Genomic DNA, 26456 nt, shown 5'->3' with positions numbered 1-26456 from the left:
TGCCAGAAATATTGGCTAAATAGCTGAGTGGTTTTTCTGCATGGGAAGTCTTTGATTTTTAAGCAGATATTTAATCTGTGTCATGGTTTATAAGATCTTTAGGTTATCAGATAAAGATAACTACAACTGGGAGAAGCATCTGAACTGGTGACAGGTGATAATCAAAATGGGAAAAGAGGACAGGGAATGTAAACACAAAACTCTACAGCATTTTCAATGAAGGGCAACTAGAAATTAGGAAGTTATTTCAGTCCTCCACTTTCAAGCCATAGCATCTGGATGAATTCTAAGATAGCTTATTTGATCACATTTTAATAGATTTATTTATGTTATAAGAATACCAGTTCTAAAACAAATTGCAAAGACAAAAGAAAAAAAATTGCCCAAATCTATATGAAGTACTGTCTGGAGGTAAAGATTTAAAAATAAAACTAGACAGAACAAGAAATGTACAAATATATCCCCAGTTAAGAGACTCCTAAGAAAAGTACTCAGTGAGAGTTTATGGGAGACAGAAAAGAAAGGAAAGGGTGTGGAGCAAGATTAGAGAATAAAGCAGTGAGCAAAGTAGTCTTGGTGGAGCCAAATACGTAGGAGATGAGGTAAGTGCTTACCCATCTCTGAAAGGTGGACAAGATTTTGAATTTGACGGTTAAGAAACATGCCGACAATTTAGTCTTTTGAGTGATATCAAACAATGAGACTGTGAAATTTAGGAAAGGCATGAAACAGTAAGATATATTAGCTGTAGTTAGAATGGAAAAAAACATTTGCCTTGGAAGTAGAAATATCAATTTTGTACTATGTTTTGTAGAACATGCACTATAATTTACTAATTCAGTTTCACAGCTTTGTTTGTTCCCTGTTTTTGGATGACTCCTAAGTTAACCCCAACTATGGGCTCAGTTAACTACCAGTCTGACATCTCCATTTTTGTACTGGAAATTTAAATGTCTCTTAAATTCCAGATATAAAATTTATATCTCCTAGACTTCATCTGACTCTCTTTTATTCCTATTCTTTACAAACATAGCTAATTAATTACCAAATTCTGACAAATATTCTACTGTAAATGTCCTCAAATTCATCACTTTGTTTCTTTTCTCTCTACCACAATCCAGGATCCCATCATTCCATTCCCATTGATTATATTAGTCTCTGCTCATTAGTCTTCCCCTTTCAATTTTCTCTCTCCTTTAAACTACAGTCATGCAGACTGCAGATTCATCTTCCTAAGCACTGCATGTCCTCATGTTAGTCATTTCCACCAGATAAAGTAAAAAACTATTTTGATTTGCACTGAAGGCTTTCCATAATTTTTATCTCTCTGATCTATTTACCCTTCATAATCTAGTTGTCCTTGATATCCCTTGATATCCCTTGGCTTCATTTATATACTACTTCAACAAATATTATCAATAATGTGCTAGACACCACAATATGGCCTTGGTATAAAACAATAATATCATGAATAACAAATAATGATGTGGACCAGATGATAACATGGCCTCAACTAGAGGTGAAAAGATTGCCATGTAAAAATAAAAAATACTCTCAATGTAGATCCATATTAGGGTGAGCCATGGAAGGCCTCAACAAAGAGGAGATGACAGATTTGAGTGATAAAGTTTGAGTGGAGCCTCACTGGGTAGACTTGAGGTAGACATTTTAGGCAGAAGGACTGGAGTGTGCAAGGACATGGAAGTGTAGAAGAGTCTGGTTGTCTGTGGAACTCTGAGTAGTTTCAATTTAAGCAAAGGCTTCAATACCTATTTGTTGTCTGAACGCAACATGGTGAAAATACCTAACTTACTGTAAGTTGATCACAGAATGCTTTTCCACAAAAGACCTCTTTGAATCACAGCCATAAATAAGCTAGTAAGAAAGATAGACACTGCTCTCACTCAATATAGCACTTCATATTTGTATATGTTCTCTGGATATAATAAGGACATAATAAATAGAATTGTGCTCATAATTCAAAAGTTATGATAGGCTTTGGCATAAAGAATTTCTAAGACATTTCTATTTTCCTCTCTTCTTCCTCCCCAACCTGACAAGGTCTTCACTAGTTACTACTATGTCACTACCCCATTGGTCATGGGAAAGAACTAGATGCTAAGTATAGATAACTTGACACCATCATATTCTTGAAAAATAATTTCAAGCACAGATCCAAAGAGGTTCAATTATAAACTTCTTTCCTACTTTCTCTTCCTCCCCTTCCTCCTTCCCTCCTTTTCTTTCTTTCTTCCTTTTTTCCTGCTCTTCTCTTCTCTTCTCTTCTCTTCTCTTCTCTTCTCTTCTCCTCTCCCTTCCCCTCCCCTCCCCTTCCCTTCCCTTCCCTGCCCTTCCCTTCCCTTCCCTTTCTTTTCCTTTCCTCATGTATCTTTTGCTACCACTATGCCTAAGTTGAGCTAATAGGGGTGAGCAAGAGTAAATAAGTAAAGATTTGGAGTGACTGTGACTTTTTCTGATGTACCACTTACATTCGTATTCTTCACTTGCAGACCAGTCACAGCTTCCCGTCCATCTTTGCCACTATGGATGATTGCACTGTTTGTGTTTGGAGTGCTGGCAATCCTGGGAATAACTATTGGTCTTTTGGTACATTTTCTGGCAGTAGGTTGGTAAAGAATACATCTTTATTTATTTCAGTTTGTTGTAAACTTTATTTCCATTTCTACCGAAGACAAAGAGATAATTGCAAACAATAAATTATCTGTCTTCCTTTATTTTTTTAAAGTTTATTTTATTTATCTTGAGAGAGAGAGAATGAGCAGGGTAGAGGGAGAGAGAGGGAGAGACAGAACCCCAAGCAGGCTCCTGCTGTCAGCACAGAGCCCCGTGTGGGGCTCTATTTCACGAACCATGAGATCACGACCCAGCCGAAATCAAGAGTCAGACACTTAACCAACTGAACCAGCCAGGTGCCCCTCTATTTTCCTTTAAAATGGCCATCAGTGACCCAAGAGTCCAGAAAGAGGCATTTGCAAGCACCGTATTGCAAACATCTTTTGTACATACAATATAGAGACATAAATGCACAGATAGATAAGTGATAGGCATAAAAGTAATCTACCAAGTTGGTATTATATGTGTTACTTTATAATTAAAATACTAAGACTAGAAAGACGAGAAAATCAGCATATGCTTATACTGCTCATTTTTCTCCCAACTTCCCAGTAGTTTGTTTAAAATATTGTTCTTTTTATATTCTAAGCCTTTATAATACTTCATTTGTAATTATAATTACTTGATGTTTTCTAAAGAATACTGTGGTAGTGATTCTAGGGGTGGGTCATAGGGAGTTTGCAGTTTATATTTTGATTTATCATCTCAAACATTCTCTTATTCAGTCTGTTATTTTAACTCCATGGAGCACTTACTTCAGTTTTTAACTAAAAAACTGGGGTAGCTTTGAGGAAAGCTCCTTAATTTACAGATTCTCTGAACTATGATATAGTGATCCTGACGTCTCTTCTTTGTTCATCCCAACTCACCTCCAGAAGGTTGCCTTAACTGGGAGATTGGAGCACATGTAATAAAAATGGCACAGTAGTATAGATTAACATTTATTTTCACTGCTCTCATTCTGCAGGGTCAAAATGGACTCTTTGGAAAACAATTTTTCTCTTTTTTCTAGGCCCTGAAGTCTCATTACACTAATCACAGAATCACTGAGAACTTTTAGAAAAATCTTCAATGAACACAGCTTTTGAGGAGATGTATCTCTGATCTGTATCATTTTTCACTCTAGTGTATATTTCACATTTGGGGAAATATTTGCTTCATAGTTTTTAGTCTGGACTTTTCTTCTGTTTCCTTGGAAATGAACCCTTTATCCTTGTCTTGGGTGTTTTTATAAGTTAGAGTAAGGAGAACATAAAAGAAATGCCTCTCCTCTGTCAGATTTAAATAGAAGTATTCTCATAATTTGTGCTTAAACTCTATCATTGCAGTTCAGAACACAGAACACTCTCTGTACAGAAACAATACCAAAAATGTGTGTGTGCAGGCACACGTGTGTGTGTGTGTGTGTGTGTGTGTTGTGTTTAAGTTGTAAGTTTTCTTTACAGAAATAAGTTCTAAGTAATCAAGTCATTGAAAAGTCATGAAACAATTTCTTTCTGTCCCTTATCCATCTTTCTCAATTCATACTGGCATTTGAACCACTTATAGAAACGGGAACATTAATCATAAAGAGCAGATGTGTTTTACGTGTATCTCATTCCTAAGGGTTGTTTTCATTTCACCAGGTACCAACAGATCTCAGTGACTGATTTCACAGTGACCTCAGCATAGTAAGCCATCTCTGTGGCTCATTGCTACATAGAATTAAATTAATACTCAATTCCTTGTTTTAGGTTTCTTAGTCTTAATGTCTTAGACATTAAATGTTTACTTTAACCACTGGCTCTTGGAAAAGTGCTCCATGCAGTTGTAATAAAAAGTTTGTATCTTGTCAATTTATTAGTCTACACTCAGGAATATTCATGGCAGCCAAATTAGCATAATAGGTAGAAATATTTAGGAATCTAAATAAAGAACTGAAAGATACACTGTGAATGGTGAATTATAAAAAAAGAAAGTTGAATAGTTTCAAGATCTATGTTTTACTATTTGTGTAAAATCTAATAAGCTACCATTGCCAAGTTTGGTCTCTATAGTAAAAGATCCATGACCCACAGACAAACTAACTATAATTAGCAATGTTGGTTCACAAAGTATTATTCATAAACAACCCATTTTCAGCATTTTGTGTAGACATTTCTACCATCTTTATCACTGTAAAATACTTTCACCACACTTATAATAGAAAGTCATATTTCATTTTAATTATGCTGCTTTCCTTCTCTGCATTTGTATAGAACCTGCAATTAGATAATTAATGTTTTTATTTAATTGTATCCTTATTAGTACCTTGTGTAATGATTTCATACATATTGAGCCTGTCACTTCCATTGCATAGTCTTCAAAAATAATGATCATATTGCAAAAATAGTATTAATATTTATTTAGTGCTTCCTGCATGCTAGGTGTTGATATACAGCATCTAGAATATTTCTAAGTGCTTAGTATCTATCACATATTAGAGGTAAGATGTATCATATATCAAATAGCTTAGTACCTATGAAAATTTAGGGAGGAAATATAATGGATTAAGTGTAGTCGTTTTTATAATATATATATATATAGTTTTTGAGAGAGACAGAGTATGAGCGGGGAAATGGCAGAGAGAGAGGGAGACACAGAATCTGAAACAGGCTCTGAATTGCCAGCACAGAGCCTGACATGGGGCTCAAACGCATGATCGGTGAGACCATGACCTGAGCTGAAGTTGGACACTCAACCAACTAAGTCACCCAGGCACCCCTAGGTGTAGTCTTTGCAGCCAAATCAAATTTTTCTTGATCCTTGGCTTTTAGTATCCATATGTTATTAGCTAAGTTACTGAATATCTCAACACCACATTTTACCTAAAAAGAAAAAAAACAGAGTATACTTCCTATGTTCTCTTATAAAGCATCTTCCCATGATACATACTTAATAAATGGTAACTGTTTCTATTCATGGTTTGATGATTATGTGACAGAAATCTCACTTATAGTATATAGTTATCTGTCTCAATCAAGATATTACTCTCCTTTTTGACCTTTGTCTATGTCTATATCTGCTGCATTATTGATCCTATAAACACTTTTCACAGGATATCCAACCAGCTGTGCCAGAAAGATTCACAGACTTTATCAATGTCTAATATGAGCACAATATTTACTAGTTGGTATTATGATGTTATCTATGTCTGCATTTGAAATCCATTTCACCTAAATCATTCTTGGATCATGTTCTTATCTTACAGAAAACACAACCTACTATTACCAAGGCAGCTTTGAAGTGTTGGGTATCCCATATAACAGAAATTATCAAAGAGAGACCTCACCAGAAAATAACTATCTTAGCAAAATTCTTGAGACTAAGGTAATTTTCCTATATGTGTTTAATGGTTAGTTTTCTGAAAAATAAATATATTATTGGAATTTGATGTTTGTTTCTGTTCTTTTTAACAGATGGTTGATGCATTTCAAAGTTCTAGCATTTACAGACAATATATCAATTCTCGAGTCATCACACTGGTGTAAGTAGCTAATAATAGCAGTTAGAAAAGAGAACAACTCATTCATACATACACATTTCAAGCACCTCTGAATTTGAAATGTCACAGTCATTAGCCAATAAGTTACTAATACAGTATTATCATAAGCTAAATGCCAGACTAGTCGTTCAATATAAAACTAATGCAAAGATGGGGCTATCTAGTTTTGTCCTTTAGATCTTTTGAGAATGTGTTACTTATTAAATTATAGATGCCTCATCACTCAACCTTCTTAAGTTTTTATGTCTAGCAAATAGTAGGTGATCCCTTAGACCAATGTTTGATAGACTAAAATTTTTATTTAGTAGTAATATAAATACAGACCCTGTTTTATCATGTCTTCCTTCGTTTTCTTTTTTGGTGTTATGCAATCTACTTAATGACTCATGTCCTTCTACTTGCAAATCAGCCAAATACCTTGTGGAACTACCCTAAGGCTCTTAAAGGGTAGAAAAGAGCATATCTACATCAGGCTTTGATGACAAGGAAGTCCTTCTAGTCATCACAACAAGAAGTAATATAGCTATGCTGTGACTTCTGGATGTGGGTTTAGAGTAGCATGGAATGGCAGAGGGAGCCCTAAAACAGAAGTTAGGCAACCTGAGCCCAGTCTTTACCACTTACTTAATAGCCCCAGAGCCTTGGGTGGAGTCATTAATTCACTTTGACTCTGTTCACCTCTCTGTGAAATACTGTAATAGAACCTTCACTGCCTCTCTCATATAAGTACACTCAAGGTCAATGAAGATAATGTGAATGGGAAGATTTGCAAATAACCACATTTCCAGTGAATGCAATTATTGCCTTTACCTTCATCAGTGCCACCAACTGTGCCTGAGCTTCCCCTGCTCCTGGAATCCATGGGACTCCTGGAATTGCAGCACACATTGCGATCCCAACTACAATGAACCTTGAGAGTTGATTTTAGTATTGAAAAGAGATGGGAAGCTAAAATGGAAGGGCCCAGGTGTCTTTCAGAGATGACTGCAACCACTGCAGTCATTTCCAAAGGAAGTGATGGAAAGGCTACAGAACCACCTTCTATGATAATCAAACTTGCATAAACTAGCACTGATTACTGATTTCTATGCCAAAAGGTAAATCATCTGTCAGGGAGAGCCAAAGCATAATAATGCCACCTTGGACACTAGCCTCAAAGCTGTTTGACAATTCCTACATGTCCACCCATCAGCTTCTTTGGTGGCATACCCCTTTCTGAATTATAAACAAATCTTCCCTAAATGCCATGGTCAGGTTCATCTTCTTCAAGCACAGTTTTATTCAACAAATTCTCTTTACTACTATCTCTTGGCTCACATTGAAAGTTCTCCTCCATCTGAGCCCAATCTCCTAGACACTGTTGTCTCCGTGACTGAGCACAGGGAAACAACACTGTGTAAAGACCCTGGGTTGTAGAGTCAATTGTACTGAATCTGGTCTGGGTTTAGTAGCTGTGTAATCTTGAGCATATTAAGTAACCTGTCAGAGCCTCCATTTTTCCTTGTCTATAAAATGGAGGCAATGACACCTATGCTGCAGGCTTGTTGTGAAGTCTAAGTGTGACAGTAAATGTGAAAATAAGCACCTAGAACACAGCAGATGCCCAGTAAATGCAAATTAATTTTTGCTATCCAGTTACTCTGGAGTATTACTCCTCCTCTTCTCTACTTAATGAAATTGTCTGCTTGATGTTGAAGTAGTGATAAAAACACCTTAAAGTCCAGTGTGTATGTCACCTCTTCCATGAAAATTTCTTTGATGCTTTAAGTAAAAAATGACTTATCCTTCCTCTGAATATTTGCAGATAAGACAAAATAAATATTTGCCTCATTTATTAAAGTCATTTGTATACCTGTCGTATTTCCTAGAAATCTGAAAATTCCTGCAGGGTAGGAACCATGTCTTAGACACGCTTGCATCACCTAGTAGCATGTATTCCAGTCACTTGTCTACAGCAGTTGCTCAATAACTGACTGGTGAATACCTGAATAAGTGAGTCCAGTTCTTATGTGATACTTCTCCCCTGTGCCACAGGCCTTTCCTACTTTTCAGATTTATAGAAGTCCTTACCTCTAAGATGAATGCTGTAGCTGCATGCATACTGTCACCAAGTAAATGTAGGCAGGTGGATGATCCTGTGATTAACCAAAAGTGAAGGTACTACACAAACCCATAAAAAGATAGAAGAAATAAAAATATGAAAGATCAGGGAATGAGGAAGGAAATGCTATTTTTTAGCAACATAAGAAATATGTTTATCTTGTTGAAACACATTTATCTTGTTTCTAGTCCTCATGACAACAGTCTGACTGCACATATATGGCTGATATTCAAGGCTCCCAGATCGATGAAGGAAAACACCAGAAGAAGAATTGAAAGCGTCTTACATCAGATGCTGAGGAACCACGCCGGCTCTCTGACTACAGATCCTAATTCTCTTATGCTCAAGGGTAAGCTTTTGTATGAAATAGGAGCAGTATTACTTTCATCTTTTTATTTCTAACATGTATCACAAGAACCAGGAACAAAGCTGATTCTGAATTTTTTTTTAATGAATAGGCCATTATTTTATTTCAGAGCAATAATTTGCTTTCTTCATTATTAAAAACAATAGTCAAATCCTAATAATGCCAAACTTTAAAGCACTTCTGGGAGAAAAGCTGCTTCTCATTATAAAGCAAATAATAAAACTTTAAATAGTCCTTATCCATCTTAGATGATAAAGAACACATTCCAATTAAATAAAAAGAAATCTCTCATTTGGAGCTGTGAAGGTGGTATTTCCATATCATACGTTCACATTTAGTAAAAGAACTATCCAAACAAACAAATATCCTCTCCTTTCTACTAACATCTTATCCTGAGATTCAAAATTATTTCTGGACCCTCCTGCTCTGCTAAACCTAGCATCTTACTGCATTGGCTCCAAGGTCAATGGGTTATGCTTGGTGTTATATTTACCATAAGCTTTTTGTTCTATTTCAGAAATCAGTAAGGCTGATGCTGAAAAGATTATCAACAACCGTAAGTTTAGATACTTCTTAATGAAATTGGTGAGACGATCTAAGACATAAAAGTCAAGATTTGCTATTGTTGGCTAGGTACAATTCTAATTAGGTACCTTACATACAACTCATTTAATCCTTACAACAATCCTAAAGATAGATATTATTTATTATCATCCCATGTTAGAGTTGGGGAAACTGAAGCACAAAGAAGTGAAATAATTTGCCTAAGTTCATCCAGCTTGTGAATGGTGTAGTCAGAATTCAAACCAGGGAGTTTGGTTGCAGAGGCCATGGACTTGACTGTGACTTTAACTGCCTCCCAGAGTTCTCATATTCTCCAGGTGCCGAGGTATCTTGGAGATACTGTGCTGGATATGGAGGTGAGCCGGGGACTGCTAGTGATTCCTGTGCAGATTACAGCCTGCTCTCTTCAGTGCAAGATATTGTCAGATAGAACCATACAAGAAAAACTCAGCTCACTCTCTGCTCTATAATCAAATAAATATCTTCCTACTCTCAATGAAACAAACTGACTCTGACAGGCTGTGGGACTCGAGCAAGGATGTCAGCTACATATGATAGAATCAAGGGAGGTTCCAATGCTCAGAAGGGAGAATGGCCGTGGCAAGCAACTCTCAAAAAGAATGGCCAACACTACTGTGGAGCATCTTTGATCAGTGAAAGATACTTGGTGACTGCAGCTCACTGCTTTCAAATGTAAGTTCGTCATGTTGCCCAAGGCAAAAGACCAAAGACCCTGCAACAGTGCCAGTTTACACCTGTTATCTTAGCTTAATTATTAGTAGCTCTCTTCTCAAGTGTCCTGGTTTGGAAGACAAATTATATAGGAAGCCAATCTAAGATTTTCCTGTGCTACCTGTAAGAATGGGAAAAGTCATTCATTCTTGACACTACATTTTTTTCTCATGTGATTCTCATCTCTCATCATTTTATACTGCAGACATCCCCAACTACTCATAGTTGCTAAGGCACATCATCCTATTTCATACCACCCTTGCCCTCTGCACATACCATCCCCTTCTCCTTATTTTTTAGGCAACTGTGACTCAGCTCTATAGTGTCATCCGAAATCCTACTTTCCTTAAGAAATAGCTGTTCCCTAGAGCATGCAGATTTAAGTCTACCTCTTTCTTGTCCCACCAATTATATACAAACCACTTAAGCAGTTAGAACTGTCTGTCTTTATGCCCATCTTTCATTATATTTAAGTTTCTGGAAGGTATGGTTATTAAGTTTTATTTCTACATTCCCATTGTTTTTACAGAGTACATGGTATAGGGAGGGACTCAAACAATTTTTTAATTTATTAAAAAATCAGATTGTATCACTGATAATGAGCTACAGAGCAAGGGAATATTAATGTCATTAAAAGAGTACAGTAGAGGCAGTCCATATTTCTATTATTTTGAAATAAATACAAATCTATAATTTTTTGCTTCTTCAGGACAAAGAATCCAAAAAACTATAGTGTCAGCTTTGGCACCAGAGTAAATCCCCCCTATATGCAACATTATGTTCAACAAATTATAGTTCATGAAGACTACATCCGGGGTGAACATCATGATGATATTGCAATTATACAGCTCACTGAAAAAGTCTTATTTAAGAATGATGTACATCGAATTTGTCTTCCTGAAGCCACACAGGATTTTCCTCCAGGTGAAGGAGTTGTTGTTACAGGATGGGGAGCACTTTCACATAGTGGTAAGTCCAGTGAAAATTTAACACAGTGTATGAGTACAAAAGCAAGAAAAATGGCAATCTAGGTATAGAGTCAAAGGTATCATTTACTTTAGAATGCCTACTTCTCCCAGGCAGTATCTCAGGAAATGATGCATATGGAGTTATGGTTTTGCAAATTGCCTTGGTTTGGAATGTTCTGTAGAGACCAATTGGTTGTAGAAATTCCCTGACTTGGAGAAACTAACTAAGAAAGTCCTGGTTCAAAGTTATAAGAAAAGAGATAAGAACATAGAAAGGCAGTACTTAAAAGAATTCAAATTATTCTTTGAAGATTTCCTCTTCATTGATTCGGGTGAGGCAAGTGAGTGGCTTTTAAATCTTAAGAACAGGCAAGAGTCAAATATAGGTTTTATGCACAGAGGACAAAACAAGGTTTCCCTCCTGCTCTGTTTTAGAGCCACTCTTTTACTAATATGTTTACTTCCTTTAGGTAAATACCCAGAGGTACTTCAGAAAGCCTCTGTGAAGATTATTGATACAAATACATGTAATGCTCAGGAAGGATATTATGGTGCGGTATTAGACACAATGCTATGTGCTGGGTACTTGGAAGGAAATGTTGATGCCTGCCAGGTAAGTCTGGACACTAGTCATATTGACCATCTAGTGTATAAATAACTGCTATTATTTTATGAAAGTCATTAATATGGAGATAATTCTATGTTTCAGTTAATTTGCATTTTTAAGAATCCTGTTAAATTCTTCCTGCTAAAATAATTCTCCACTGTATGCAATATATGTTTATAAGTGTTTAACAAACACTTAAGCTGGACCTACTCTGAGCCAAGTGCTGTTTGTAGTCTTTTACAAATAATTCATTTAATCCTCACAAAACATTGTGATGTAGGTACTATCATTATCATTTTACAGATGAGAAAACTGAGGCAGGGGAAGGTAAGGTGATTGGCACAAGGTCACACAGTTAGTAAGTGGGAGAGCTGGTGTATAAACCAAAGTAGCCTAGGATCACAGTCCATAATCTTAATCACATTTCAATGAAAATCAGTCTCAGAAAGTTTTCATCTATTTCCAGCTCATTTCTCTTTCCTTCTTAGCCTCCTCATGGCTAGGTTTCTGGCTACTTTTCTCAGATATAAAGCCCTGTTCTCCAAATACATCTATAATATTTGTCTCCCCAAAGCTTTCTCATAGAACTAGCCCTTATAACTTATCAGTTCATGCCTACAAGGTTGAGATCAATACCAAAGAGTCCCAGAGAATGTATTCTGGCCAAAAGTGAGTTTAAGGGTGATGCAAGGATTTACACCATATATTTTCCCATGATCTGTATGAAGCATGAATCACAAACTTCATCTGAGCTTATCACTTAGTGTAAGTAAAGTATCTGGAAGTTATTTCTCATAATAATAAATATTCTTTGTCTTATTTAGGGTGACTCTGGAGGACCACTAGTTCATCCCAATTCTCGAAATATTTGGTATCTTGTTGGAATAGTGAGCTGGGGAGAAAAATGTGGTGAAATCAATAAGCCAGGTGTCTATATGCGAGTGACTGCTTACCGCAACTGGATTGCCTCCAAGACTGGTATCTAAGAGAAAAGCATCTTGTAGCAACTATCTGAAATCATTTTCACCTAAGGTTACTCCCAACCTTAGTTAATATGAATTTTAAATTAGTGTGTACAGTGGCTGTTTTGAAAGAATTATGGCCCTGAAGGAGTATTTATGAACTTTAATTTTAAGAGACTTATAAAAAAACAAATCTAATGTTTAGTCCCGAAAGGCCTGAGCAAAGGAAGTGCTCCTATCAAGAAAGGACTATCACTATTTTTCTATTTTATGAACCCACATCTTGGTATCTCACCATAGAATAAAGCTTTTGGTTTTAGTCATTCAGACTTTCTGCAATTAAGAATGTATATCCTTTTCCATTGCCAGTTATCCAGCAGAGCACTGTGAGAGAGTGGCCACCAACCCTTTCTGAGGGCTGGGTTGGAACATGCTCTACCTGCCTTTATGTCGGCTTTTGAGGAAAGGGTATGGTTGTGAACTGGCTCTGGTCAGAATTTAGGCACTGACTTAGAGTCTCTTATTTGTACGGGGGTCTTGATCAGCTCTTGAAATCATTGGGAAATAATTTCACTGTCAATAAAACTAGGCAAAATGCATTTTAGAGCTATAGAGACCGGGTACACTAATTCAGTGTTGATACAGGTTTGTGTGGAAATTCCTCATTTGCAATACATATAAAAAGAAGGAGCTATGAACTATGAAAATGTATAATGTATTTTAATAAAAACAAATGTAAAAGCAGACTATCTTTGCTCAGTGACAAATTTCTTTCTTATTTTTTTGTGTGGTTTTCCTATTTTGTTTGTTTTGGTTTTATTCTTAAAGGTCTTTTGTAGGTGGCTTTTCTTCTTTCTCTGTTATTTTTTTATTTTTTATTTTTTGGCTTTGTCCATGGTCCTGGAAAGAGCTTTAAGGTAGGTAAAAAGCTATCTCCAGGCTGGAGGGAGAGGCTCAGGCAGACCAGCAGGGATGCAGCAGGTGGATCCCTCATAACTAGCTGCAGGAGGCTCTCAGTCATGCCTGAGGAGGAGACTGGCCCACCCAGGGTTGAGGCCTGCCAGCCTGAGAAATTTGGTCAAGTGAGCTGCAGTTCACTGCCTAGGAAATGGTTCCCTAGGAAACCGCTGAGTTGGGAGTATGTGCAGGAGAGCCCAGGGCTCTCAGATCCACTGGGGCCTGGCCAAGTTCTTCTCCAGGTCCAAGGCATTTTCATGCCTGCTGGTTGCCACCCCACTTATCTCTGGATGGCTTTTGGACCCCTAGGAAGAAAGCTCGGTTGCCTCCCTTTTTTGTTGCATCTTTAAGAGATGGTAGGCACCTCCAACTTCTCTGCCAACTCTTGGAAAAAAATGGCACAGACTGCCATCGCGTCCAGGGGCCATGAGAATTGAGACCCAGAGAGAAGCAGGTGGGTGAGGCTCACAGATGCATGCTGACCAGGCAGCTGATGGCAGCTCCCATCTTGAAGGAATAATTCTGGCTGATCTGGGGGCTTATGAGTCCTCAGAAATTAGGACTCAGAAATGGATGATGGAATTGCCAGGGAGATGGTTCTAGAAGTTGTGGTTGGGGGCTGAAGAGGAAGCTGAGGGTGGCAGGAGGCTGGAGTGGCGTGGAGGGAAGAACAGTTCTGCTCTAGCAAGAGACATACCTACATATTGTGCCCGTGCCTCTAACAACTGCTCCTGGAAGCTATCTCAGAAAGAAGAAAAATAACAAAAGCAATAAATCCACCTTCTTCCAGAAGTTTTAATAAGGATTCAAGTAGAGAATGGATATCTACTCATCTGGAGGGTACAGAATGGATTCAAAGATTTGGTGTTCAAAGTGGAAGTAGGATTAGAAATGGAGAAGAGTGATACTAGTGCCACCAAGATTTTTGTCCCTCCTATAATCATATGATTTTGAGCCTCCTGATGCAGTTTCTATAATAGTTGAACTGTTACAATGTGAACTCTTGCCAGTACTTCATCTTGGGCTTAGAATCCTCTTGGGTCTCGCCTGCCTATGAGTGTCAGAGGTTATTAATGTGGAGTAGTAAACTTCATTTTCTGTTAAAAAATCAATTTATTACAAATAAATGTGCACTACCTTTTTAAAGTCAAAATGAAAAGAGCTTTATGGAGCTTAATTGGTAAATGATTTCAATTTTTAAGTATTACTTATATGGTATTCTCTTTTCTATTGAATATGTTTGTTAATCACGAACTTTGCAGTGAGAAGTAGCAATGTAGAGGCAGCTATTTTATACGTAAAATTTTATTGACTTTGTTTAAAAAAATCAAGTACTGCCAGTTAGCATCATGTCCAGTCACACTACTTAAAATAGAAAATTTTGTGAAAAGTTTTTAAAAAGTGATAGACTATACCATAAACAAAAAGTTAAAACTTAAAGTGTACTCTGCCTTTTGCTTAATTATGTAAACTGGCAATTTTAGATAAAGAAGAACTATTTGGTTCTTTTACTCATAATAAGAAAATTTTAAATTTGTTACCTGATAGTCTTGATATTATCATTATGTTAAGAGTAGTGCAAACTTTGGCACATATAGAAACATTTTTATTAGGAACATTTATCTTTTTTAAAAAAAATTGAGAGAGAGAGAGAGCATGCGCATGTGTGTGCACAAATGGGGGAGGGGCAGAGAGAAGGAGAGAGAATTCCAAGCAGGCTCCGGGGCTCGAACTCACAAACTGTGAGATCATGACCTGAGCCAAGATCAAGAGTCAGATGCTTAACTGACTGAGCCACACAGGCGCCCCAGAAACATATTTATATTAAATACTTTTCATACAGTAATTCAATCTGCATAACAACATACATGCAGTCAATGCACAGTAAAACAGATGTTTCAAATATAAATCTTGAATGTTTATGGCAATGAAGATGATGCATTACAAATATTGAAGTTCTGAGCATTGTTTCATGTGTCTGTTGGCCATCTGGATGTCCTCTTTGGAGAAGTGTCTGTTCATATCTTCTGCCCATTTCTTCGCTGGGTTGTTTGTTTTTCAGGTGTGGAATTTGGTGAGTTCCTTATAGATTTTGGATATTAACCCTTTATCTGATATGTCATTTGCAACTATCTTTTCCCATTCCATTGGTTGCCTATTAGTTTTATGGATTGTTTCCTTTGTGGTGTATNCGGATGGACCTTGAGGGTGTTATGCTGAGCGAAATAAGTCAGGCAGAGAAAGACAAATACCATATGATTGCACGTATAGGAGGATTAGGAGGAACTTAACGGAGGACCAAGGGGGAGAAGAAGGGGGGAAATAGCGGGGGAGAGGGAGAGAGGCAAACCATGAAAGACTCTTGATTACTGAGAACAAACTGAGGACTGATGTGTGTGGGGGAGGAGGGGGGAGAGGCGCATGGAGTAGGGCACTTGTGGGGATGAGCACTGGGTGTTATAGGGAAACCAACGTGACAATAAACTATTTGTAAAACAAACAAAAAAATTAAAAATTAAAAAAAACAAAACAAATATTGAAGTTCTATACTTGAAAATCCTGAGATTAGGAAAAGAAAGACAATGATTAATTGAAAGGGTTATTCTAGATAAGCATTCATTTGTATCAGAAGAAATCAAACCTCAGAGAGATCGAAGTCTGGAAATTCAATGTCCAGTCAATAATCTTAACATAATTTTTTTTTTTTTCCTGGTGCTGGGAAAAGCACTGCAGAGTGATATTGGATTATCCCTGGCTTGATGATTTTCTCTTTTGTGATTGCCTTAACCATTTTATATTTGTTTCTCACTCCTTGTTTGTCTTTATACATCCATTAGGACTTTGACAATGTCCTCAGATGGTGGTAGTAGATGTTGCAGCTGATTTTTCTATAAAGTCAGCATCTAGATCCGGTTACTTTTCTACTGAAGCTTTTATGGAGACTTGTCTTTTCAGTTTTTAGCTACCTATTTTTTAAATCATTTATTCTCAGGCACAAGACTTTCTACATGCCTTCTTAGATCTGCTAGTATCTTGCTGGATTTGTTAGTTTATTCTTATATGATCCTTGATATCTTTTGGTTCCTGTCAAAAACAAAAAGCAGCACCACCAACAAAAAACTTGAATTTGTGGCATTGTGTTCTTTTCAGGAAAGACTATTCTTCTGGGAAAGAAGGAGACCTGGGCTCTCAGTATTCTCTGAAATGAGCTTTTGTGAAGTCTAATCCTGGGTTCCTCCATTCTCATCCATGTTCTGCTGGGCTTCCTTCCTTCATTGCTTGCTTCCTTCCCTCCTTTTCCCTTCTCCCTTCCTTCTTTCTTTCTCTTCTCCCTTCCCTCCTCCCTTCCTTCCCTCCTTCATTCCTTTCCTCCTTCCTTTTTTCCTTCCTCTCCTTCCCTTCCCTTCTCTTCCCTTCCCTTCCTTCCTTCCTTCCTTCCTTCCTTCCTTCCTTTCTTCCTTCCTTCCCCCAACTCTCCTACATGAGTAATGAGTAGTACCTATTTCATGAGGCTATGTAATTTCTGTTATAAATGAACCTGCTCAGATGGTAAGCCTCAGTTTCCAAAAGACAGTGGATTTTCACTATGTTAACTAACTGAGGAATTTAAATAAAAACTTAAAAAAAAAGAAACTACACTGTAAGAAAACAAACAAACCCTGAAGATAGTTCTTTATATAGCATGAAGTAGCCTTTTAATATCCCCCTTTAACTAAAAAAAAATCTATGTTTTTCTACTCAATTGATGGAACAGGTTGAGGGGTCCTATAGTTTTTTGGGGTGGGTATCAGTGTAGGAGCAAAGAGTGGCAGTGCCCTAGCTCAGGGGCTGTGGGCTTAGGGGAATTCAGTCAGGCTGTTGTGATCTGGGTCTTCCATCTGGGTTCCAGAATGGTGAGGGTGCTGCCAAATTCCCGGGAGGCAGCTTTTCTTCTGAAGTGAGATTGAAGGACGTATTATAAATGTGTTGTATGAGGCCTGTGAACTTGAGGGTACTCATCACTGCTTTGAACTCTTTCTCTGCACTCATGTAGCTAGCCTACTACGATGGCTTTGCCAAGTCCATAGCCTGGATCCCAGATCATAGCAGTGGTTCTCAAACTCCAAGCTCTTAGGATCTCTTTACATTCTTCAAAATTACTGCCCCCCTAAAGAGCTTTTGTTTATATTGGGATTCTCTCACTCTCTTCCTGCCCCTCTTCCCTCTCAAAATAAATAAACAAAAAATAATCATACTCATTAATATCAGAACTGATCCCATCATAAAGTCATTAAGTATCAAGACGCACATATAAATTAATCAAAATTTACTTTTCATGTTAAATCTTAAATTTTATCGTCAGCAACAAATACTGTCAGTTGTTTTCCTTAGCACAAGCTTCCTTTATTTTCAAGATAATGTTTCCCAAATACTGATTCTAAATAACCAGTTTGTTCGTCATTCTTTTCAAATACAATGTTGTTCCATGACAAAAGTGGTGAGTTCAGCATGTGAGTCATACAATTGTTCAGAACCTTTATTCAGGACAGTTATTTTGATTCAAAGCAAAAATGATTATGTATACTTCTCATTTGGTCATTCAGAATATTACAAAGACATGCTCAGCCTCAAGATTTTAGAGTTTATAATTCTTACTGTTTCACCCAGGGAATTCTTAAACGAATTAAGATTAAAAAATTGGATTTTTTTCCCCCTGTGAATGTGTGGCAATGAGGAGTACAGTGGTACAATGACTCCTGGTAGAGTCAAATGCCACTACCTTGATGTACTAAGGTGCCAGCAGTTTTAACGACTATTGCTTTTTCACTACTGGTTTGATTTCACAGACCTCTTAAAAGGATCTCAAAGACCCTCAGGGGTATGTAGACCAAACTTGTAAAACCACTGATCTATCCTGATTTTTCTAAAGGGAAGTGTATAACAAATAACTACAAAATAATTTTGTCAATCCATAAAATACCAAGAGTCATTCACCCATATACATGCACAAAAGGAACATGTTGAAGAGGCAACTAACCCAGGAAGGGAGATGGGGGCAATCAGAGCTGAGATAAGCCATTAAGGTGAATAAGAGGAAACCAAAAAAGTCTTCTTGGTTAAGGGGTGGAGGTGCTTGGGAAGGGCATCCAAAGCAGAGAAAATACATTGTCAAACACCATGACTGAATACAGCCTCATTTATTAGGATAAACTAGATTACACTGTTGTAGCACACACCTAAATCTGTACAGCTTAATGCATCACAATTTATTTGTCACTCATAGACTATTGCCAGTAAGATGACTCTTCAAGGCAGCTGGATCAGCAATTAGGGTTGCTTTTATCGGTGGCTATGGCATGTGAACATGTAGCCTCCACAATCTCCACGGCAGAGAAAGAGAGAGCTGCTAATAGATCTACTAATAGAACCGAAAATATACCCACTAATGGTCATAGACTATAAGAACTCCTCAAATGGCCCCTTAAACTTTAAGGGGGCTGAGAAATGTGAGACAGCACTTGCATATTTGGAGAGGCATAAATTTAACTGGCCTAATTTAGTTCCTTAAAACAGATGTCTGGCACTAATTTCTACTAATGGAAAGAGTAGATAGTTTCTAGAGATAAACAATAAAGTGCTCTGTTAGTCAACCAGAATGATGACAAGAAGGCAGATTCACACTGAATCAAAAATGATTAGAAGTATAGCTGCAGGGCTTAGATAACAGGCAAGAGATTCTTTACAGTATAATGATAAAAAGCTCAGTATTGGAGAGCTATTTTTCCTTAAGTGGGTAGAAGAGGGAAAAGAAAACAGGTATAAATATATTTGTTTTCCACGGATGTGTTAAAAAAATTTTGTGTTAATCCAATTTTTATAAACTGAATTACACTTTAAATTCCCTAAAATAGCCTGGTATTTAAATAAATATATTATTTTTTAAAATAGTTTATTGTCAAATTGGTTTCCATATAACAACCAGTGCTCATCCCCACAAGTGCCCTCCTCCATGCCCATCACCCCCTTCCCCTCCCCGCCACCCCATCAGTCCTCAGTTTTAAATATATTATTTTGAATTATTTTTATGTATAGGATATCTATACATACACACATATATTTGCTTAAAGGATAATAAGTTTTTAATTTTTACCTCTGAAATCTGGGCTTATTATTTTTCTTTCGCAAGCAGTAGAGAACACCTATGGTCTATCTCTTCTTCCAGCAGAGGGCACTACAGCCCATGTATCAAGCTTCACAAAGTTTCCATAACTTGCAGTTACTTGACAACTCTCATAAATGCGCCAAGTATAGCCCCATGAGGAGGAATGGGAAGACAAAGTAAAGACTTCCCTTCCAGACCTTTTTTCTGGTAAACAAAGAATACAAGCCAAGATGATTTGTGCATGGTCCTATCAATTTGTACCAAGTGTCAATAAATGAAGACAGCTAACAGCCCAGAGGGTGCAGTTTTTATAAAGGTGTCATCACATCTAGGAGGGGTTAAAAATGGTTTTGAGAAGAGCAGATGAAGTTCCATTTTAAAGGAAAGTACCAAGAACATTCTTGTAAAGAACAATATCAAGTTTCGTGATAAATAAAGATGTACATATTGACTAGTGGATTGTGCTCTAAAAACCACATGATCTAGTGGTTTTTAGGGTCGTATAAATACACAGCAAACTCAAATGCATGACAGCAGCAATAATTGCCAAGTTTAGACCTTGATACTGTTTCAAATCTCCAGATTCCTCCTTGACCATGCAAAATAATTCAAGTTCCCATAAACTTAACATCACCACAAATTTCATCATCTGACTCATATGTGTCCCTGTTTCTCTGTCCATTCATTATTTAATGGCACACCTAATCTTATACATTACACCATATTCAACAAATTTAAAGTCAAACAACACATTGAGCATCATGCAATTAATATACTGAATCAAATGGAACACTGGTAGTACAAGCTAGGGTATCTTTACACTTGTGTACTTGTTCATTTGTGCTATACATTGCTTATATTTACTTCTTTATGGGAGTTGCACCAGAAGAGCATACATTTATATTTTAAAATTTAGAGATCTGTATAAATCTTGAGACTGTCCAGTGAAGGGCTATAGAGAGGGTAGGGTCTTTAACAGTACTTTCGATCAAGGTTTGAACAGTAAAACACTTGAAGGAGTAAATGTAGTAAAGTCTAGTAAAAGCACTTTGCAAAGTTTGCATGGTTTCTATACAGAGTTTTTCTGGATTTTTCAAAATAAGACTTTCAGATTAGCCCTTGTAGAAGAGCAAAATTGAAAGAGAAAAACAACCCTGCATCTCCAAAAGTAGCTTTTTCTACTTGGTTCTGCTATATTTTATTTGACTAAATATTGGCTATGAACTAGCATAGTGTTCTCTGAGTCACCTTATGTGAAAAGCTGCCAAACAAAGGAGCACATTGTGGCCAACCAAAACTTTGGAACATCAAGAAATCCATCTGAGAGGAGACTACTTTAGTTGAATTTTTAAGGCTAAAGCTTTTCAGGGTGTCAAAAAATTTTTCTGCACTAAATGAGTAAAGGGCATACCAAGCAAAGGAAAAAATATTCACAAAGAATCAGAAGTATACCTAAGCATACAGCCTGTTAGGTAGTTAGGTAAGTTAGGCTGGTAGTTAGGCTTTAAAAAAAATGCTTATTCATTTTTGAGAGAGAGAGAGAGTGTGCACTTGATGCAGGCATGCACAAGTGGGGGAGGGGCAGAGACAGAAGGGGTTCAGAGGATCCAAAGAAGTGGCTTCTGTGGTGATAGCGGTATGCCCCATGCAGAGTTCAAACTCACGAACCATGAGATCATGACCTGAGCCAAAATTATGCACTTGACCGATTGAGCCACCCAGGTGCCTCTAGTTAGGCCTTTCTTAAGCAGAGAATGTTGAAGAATTTGTGGACAATGAGACAGAAAAGCCAGATGAAGCCTTTGTCAACTTCCTGAGAAAGAAAATCCTAAGCAGAGAAGAATATAATACAATTAGATGTATGTTTAGCAATTAATCACCAAATATTTTCTAATTTACATATGCTTAGACCAGTAAACATTGTTATTGAATCTGGTCAAGAAATCCAAAATATTGTCCTTGCCTATGAACTTGTAAAGTATAAACTAAAATATACGAAATACTAGGGGACGAAGAAGGCAGGACCAAGTTGCAAAGTGTACTTCTATCAAGATGCAATAGTTGTCCTCGAACGGTCTGGGAAGGCACAATAGAGTAGTGGTTTAAAGCATGGACATTGGAATTGTTAGATCTGCACTGGAATTCTGTCCGTACCATTGGCCAGTTGCAGGAACTTAGGCAGGCGTCTTAAATTTCCTAAGCCTCCATGTCTTTGTGTACAAAGCAGAAGTGATAAGGTTAATACCAAGGCTTGTACATAATTTAATAAATATAAAGCATTTAACACAGTGCCTAGCACATAGTAAACCACTCTCCTCCCACAAAGAATGGTGATCTATTGTTACATAAGTCAGGCCTTGACAGGAAGGGAGAATTTGGACAGGTACAGAGTGTGGGAAAAGGCTGGCATTTCAGGTGAGGTGGATATTGAACCTGAACAAAGCAGTGAACATGGCACGTTTGAGGACACTAGGAAAGAAATGCACGTCAAAGAGAAGGAATAAGTTTGACCACATGGGATTGATCTGGAGGGTGGTTCCCATATGTAGAGCCCTAAGGGAAGGAGTAAATGTGTAGTTATCATATGAAATCCTCAAAGCTGCCAGGGCTCCAAACAGTGCTCTTAAACTAACTTTATATTGCTTACCACTTTTTACAAATTTATTTAAAGGGGCCCTTGAGTTAATAAACGTTTAAAAATGTATCCAAGAATACCATTCTTCAGGTCTCAACTTAAATCTTACATCCTCAGACAGACTTTTCCTTATTCAACTACTTAAAGTAGTGCCCATGCCTTCTTTCCTTTATAGTCCTTATTCTGCTTTAATTTGCTTCATAGCACCAAAAGCTAGCTTAGAATTACATTATGCATTTATTTGACTATAAGTTCCCATAAAGGAGCTCACTCTTTAACTGTAAGCTCCTTTGAAGGCAAGAACTGTTGTATTCACCATGGTCACTCCAGCATCTAGAACAGTGTCTCTACATGGTGGGTCATGGGTACCATGTTTGCTGAATAAACAAACCTACAAAGTAGTAGTTTTGAGTGCATACTACAAGGCAAATTAATTGTGTTAATTGTAGTCATTCATTTTCAATGAATAATTCCAATTAAAATTGCTTCAGAAGAGTCTTTGCTTCCTCTTTATAGTTATCATTGTCTCTTTGCCTAAAAGAGAATTTCTTATTAATATAAGAGGTGCCACAGAAGAATTGCCCCAATCATGAAACACATAAGAGGGACATAAGTCTTTGTTCTACAAGGATGCAGCTTATACATGTGAAAGAACACTGCTTCTGAGATTAAGTACATGGCAGAGCCATTCATGTGAGTGCTTAAATGATAAAGACATTAATCAGAGCCTCCTATAACCCAAGACAGGTTAAACCTCTAACCTGTTATTTAAAATTAGGCAATGTGTGTTGTCACCTGGATGATGAAGCATCCAAGAGATAATACATTTTGAACTCCTGCAACCTCAGTCATCATAAGACAATGAACCTGTGTCATGAGATTGCTTAAAGTGTAATAGAAACAAGATCTGTGTTTATGTATTAAGCAAGCATGTCATCAGAGGATATACCTACCATTTGATGAGAAATTTGGTATGACCCAAAGTATTAATGTTATGTCAGGAGACATCTGAGATTTTAACATAAATGTTACATTATTTGATCCCCTGTCATGTTTATTGGATTCCCTGACCTTTATTCTGACATTTTGAGACACATATCGCTTAGATTACCACTTTATAGGGCAAAAGTTGATAGCTTTACTAAAACTATTTTGTGTGTCTGAACGTCCCTCTCCAAAGAGTTTGATAGGATTTACTTCATTTTCTTCCTATAACAGGAATGGAAATAGTTGTTATGCTATGCTCCTTTCTTCTCTCAAGACTGGCTGTTATTCTTTAAACTGCATATTAGCAAATTTGCTCTGGATATTTGACCATGAATGAATAGTATGCTTTAATAGAAATCACAATAGTAAGCAAACAATTACACATGTGATAACCTGTTTATCCATATACTCACCTATTGCTACATCAGAATTATTTCTGATATGTCTGTCCCTAAAAAATCCTAAACTCCACCTCTTGCAAATCAAGTAAGATATTTTCAGTGCTAACGACTTGAATATTTGCATGTATAACTCCCTTCCACCCACCATACCTATGAGGTGCAGAAGTTAGAATCAGGAAATTTACGTTCTTCTAGTGGTAATCTCCTTTACTTTTTTGGAGCCCAGAAAATTTGATTCTCTTTTCCGAACAGAAAAGTTCTTTTTTTATTTAAAAATTTTTTAAAATATTTTATTTTATTTTTGAGACAGAGAGAGACAGAGTATGAGCAGGGGAGGGACAGAGTGAGAGGGAGACACAGACTCTGAAACAGGCTCCAGGCTCTGAGCTGACAGCACAGAAAACAATGCAGGGCTTGAACCCACGAACCGTGAGATCATGACCTGAGCTGAAGGCGGATGCTTAACTGACTGAGCCACCCAGGCGCCCCAGTGAATAGAAAAGTTCTGAACAGAACTATAAACAAGTCTTCAAAGACTCTCATTTTACAATTTAAAGGTGTAATGATCTTTTCTTAATAAGGTGCTTAATTTGACTCCAGGACAAGAGTTTAATGGTAGGGGGTGTTAGGATTACCAACTATTGAGTGAGAAAAACAGTATTCTAATCCCAATTCTGTTAGTCATATTGTGGCTTGAGAAATTTACTCAACCTCTCTGATCTTAGTTTGCTTTTCAGATTAATGGCAATAATAGTGTACACTTCACAGGATTGTTAGGATTAAGGAAACAAAGTACTGAAAATGCTCAGGACAGCAACAGGAAATCAGCAAATCTTGGTTAAATCAGAAACTGCTCTGGAACTATATTTTGTCACATCGTTTTTTCCTTACGTATTTATTTCACATGCAAATATGCATGCCAGTATATTCTATGAGTTACATAACACCAATTAACTGGATCTTCATTTTTTAAGTCATATTAATTTCAGTTAGTTAATGGACAGTATTATATTAGTTTCAGATGTACTATATAGTGATTCTACAAATCCACACATTACCTGGTGCTCATCACAAGTATACTTCTTAATCCCCATCACTCCCAACTCCTCTCTGGTAACCATTAGTTTGTCCTCTATAATTAAGAAATTGTTTCTTGATTTGTCTCTGTCTTTTTCCCCCTTTCTAATTTGTTTTGTTTTTTGAATTCCACATATGAGTGATATCAGATGGTATTTGTCTTTCCCTGGTTGACTTATTTCACTTAGCACTTTTAAACTTTCTAGCTCCTTCCATGTCATTGCAAATTGTGAGATTTCATTCTTTTCTATGGCTCAATAATATTCTGTTGTATATATATCACATCTTTTTTTCTTTTTATTTAAATTTAATTTAACATACAGTGCAATATTGGTTTCAGGAGTAGAATTTAGTGATTCGTCACCTACATTCAACACCCAATGCTCATCACAGTTAAGTGCTTTCCTGAATACAAATGACCCATCTAGTCCATATCTCATCCACCTCCCTCCATCAGCCCTTAGTTTGTCCTTTATAGTTAAGAGTCTCTTGTGGGTTTGTTTCCCTTTCTTCTCTTCCCTCCTTTCATATATTAATTTGTTTTGTTTCTTAAATTCCACACTTGGGTGAAATCATATGGTATTTGTCTCTGATTGACTTTTTTCACTTAGCATAATACATCCTAGCTCTATCCATGTCATTGCAAATAGCAAGATTTCATTGTTTTGATGATTGAGTAATATTCCATTTGATGGAGTCACTGAGTTCCTTAAATCTATTTTCATTTTAAATAATTCTTTTTCTCTGTTTTGTTCAGCTTGATTGCTTTCCATTTCTGTGTCTTCTAGGTCATTAATTCATTCCTCTGCTTCTTCCAGCCTGCTGTCATTCCATCAACCATGTTTCTCCTTTTGTTTATTGAGCCCTTTTTCTCTGCTATGTTATTCCTTTTCTCTCTGTTAAAGGTCTCACTCGTGTCTTCCATTCTTTTATTAAATCCAGTGAGCATCCTTATGATCATTACTTTAAATTCTCAGTTAGGTATGTTACTTATATCTGTTTCACTTACATTTCTCTCCATGGCCTTTTCCTGCTCTTTCATTTGGGATGCATTTCTCTGGCTTCTCATTTTGTCTAAGTTTATACACTTGTTTCTGTGTGTTCTGAAAGTCAGTTACATCACCTATTCTTGAGGGCAATGGCTTTATGAAGAAGAAGTTCTATAGTTCCCTGCCATGTAGTGTCCCCTGTTCCCTAGTGCTTGGCACTTCTAAGAGTACCTGTAATGTGGGCTGTGTGTGTTCTGCTGTTTTGTTCTGGCTGCATTATCCTTTAGGCCAGTTGACTGTGGAAGCTCTCTTTGCCCCTTGTGGGCAGAAGCTGGTCCCTGGCCTGAATGTGGTGCACGTTAACTAGGTGAGCTCTGGTCTGCTTGTGAAATGAGATCTGTCACCACTGCTGCCAGAACCAAGGCTCTTCAGAACTCCTGAGTTGAGAGACAAAGAGTGTGCAGCGATTTGGGCTGGTCTGCTGGGGTAGGGGGCCCACTGTGCTGGGACTGAGGCAAGCAAGACAGGGAACTGTGGATCTGCCAGAGTGAGAGGGCATGGGGTTTGGTGTAAGCAAGCTAGGTAGCAAGTGTGGGTGCTGTGCTGGTTCCCATAGTTGTCCATGTATTTATGTTGAGGGGCAGAGGAGAGAAATGGCACCTACCAGTTCCTTTGTTCCTGGAAGGGTCTCTCTGTGAATGCTGCTTTTCTGGGACAGATTCTGAGATGAGCAAATAACCTCCCCATTGTGTGTGCCAGGCGCTACTCAGATCACTGTTTTGGGGCTAATGTCCACAGGTTGTTTACCTG

The 26456-nt window shown here is 37.3% G+C and overlaps 1 protein-coding gene across 1 annotated transcript; it reads left to right on the top strand.

The window, feature by feature from the left end:
* Nucleotides 1–1791: 1791 nt before the first annotated feature.
* Nucleotides 1792–12482, top strand: LOC144220459 (transmembrane protease serine 11B-like protein). The gene is made up of 10 exons (XM_077750688.1): nt 1792–1814; nt 2511–2626; nt 5864–5982; nt 6072–6139; nt 8447–8607; nt 9143–9181; nt 9708–9882; nt 10631–10890; nt 11360–11502; nt 12321–12482. The coding sequence occupies exons 1-10, from the start codon at nt 1792–1794 to the stop codon at nt 12480–12482; spliced, it is 1266 nt and encodes a 421-aa protein (XP_077606814.1).
* Nucleotides 12483–26456: the final 13974 nt, after the last annotated feature.

The sequence above is a fragment of the Crocuta crocuta genome, unplaced genomic scaffold (genome assembly GCF_008692635.1).
Source record: "Crocuta crocuta isolate KB4526 unplaced genomic scaffold, BGI_CrCroc_1.0 scaffold1, whole genome shotgun sequence".
Taxonomy (NCBI): domain Eukaryota; kingdom Metazoa; phylum Chordata; class Mammalia; order Carnivora; family Hyaenidae; genus Crocuta; species Crocuta crocuta.
This window is presented reverse-complemented; position numbering and strand designations above follow the sequence as displayed.

Coding starts and splice junctions, on each gene's coding strand:
- LOC144220459 (XM_077750688.1), top strand. CDS start 1,792: ATGGTGAAAATACCTAACTTACT. Junction 5,983..6,071: donor GCAAAATTCTTGAGACTAAG/GTAATTTTCCTA, acceptor TCTTTTTAACAG/ATGGTTGATGCATTTCAAAG. Junction 6,140..8,446: donor TCTCGAGTCATCACACTGGT/GTAAGTAGCTAA, acceptor TCTTGTTTCTAG/TCCTCATGACAACAGTCTGA.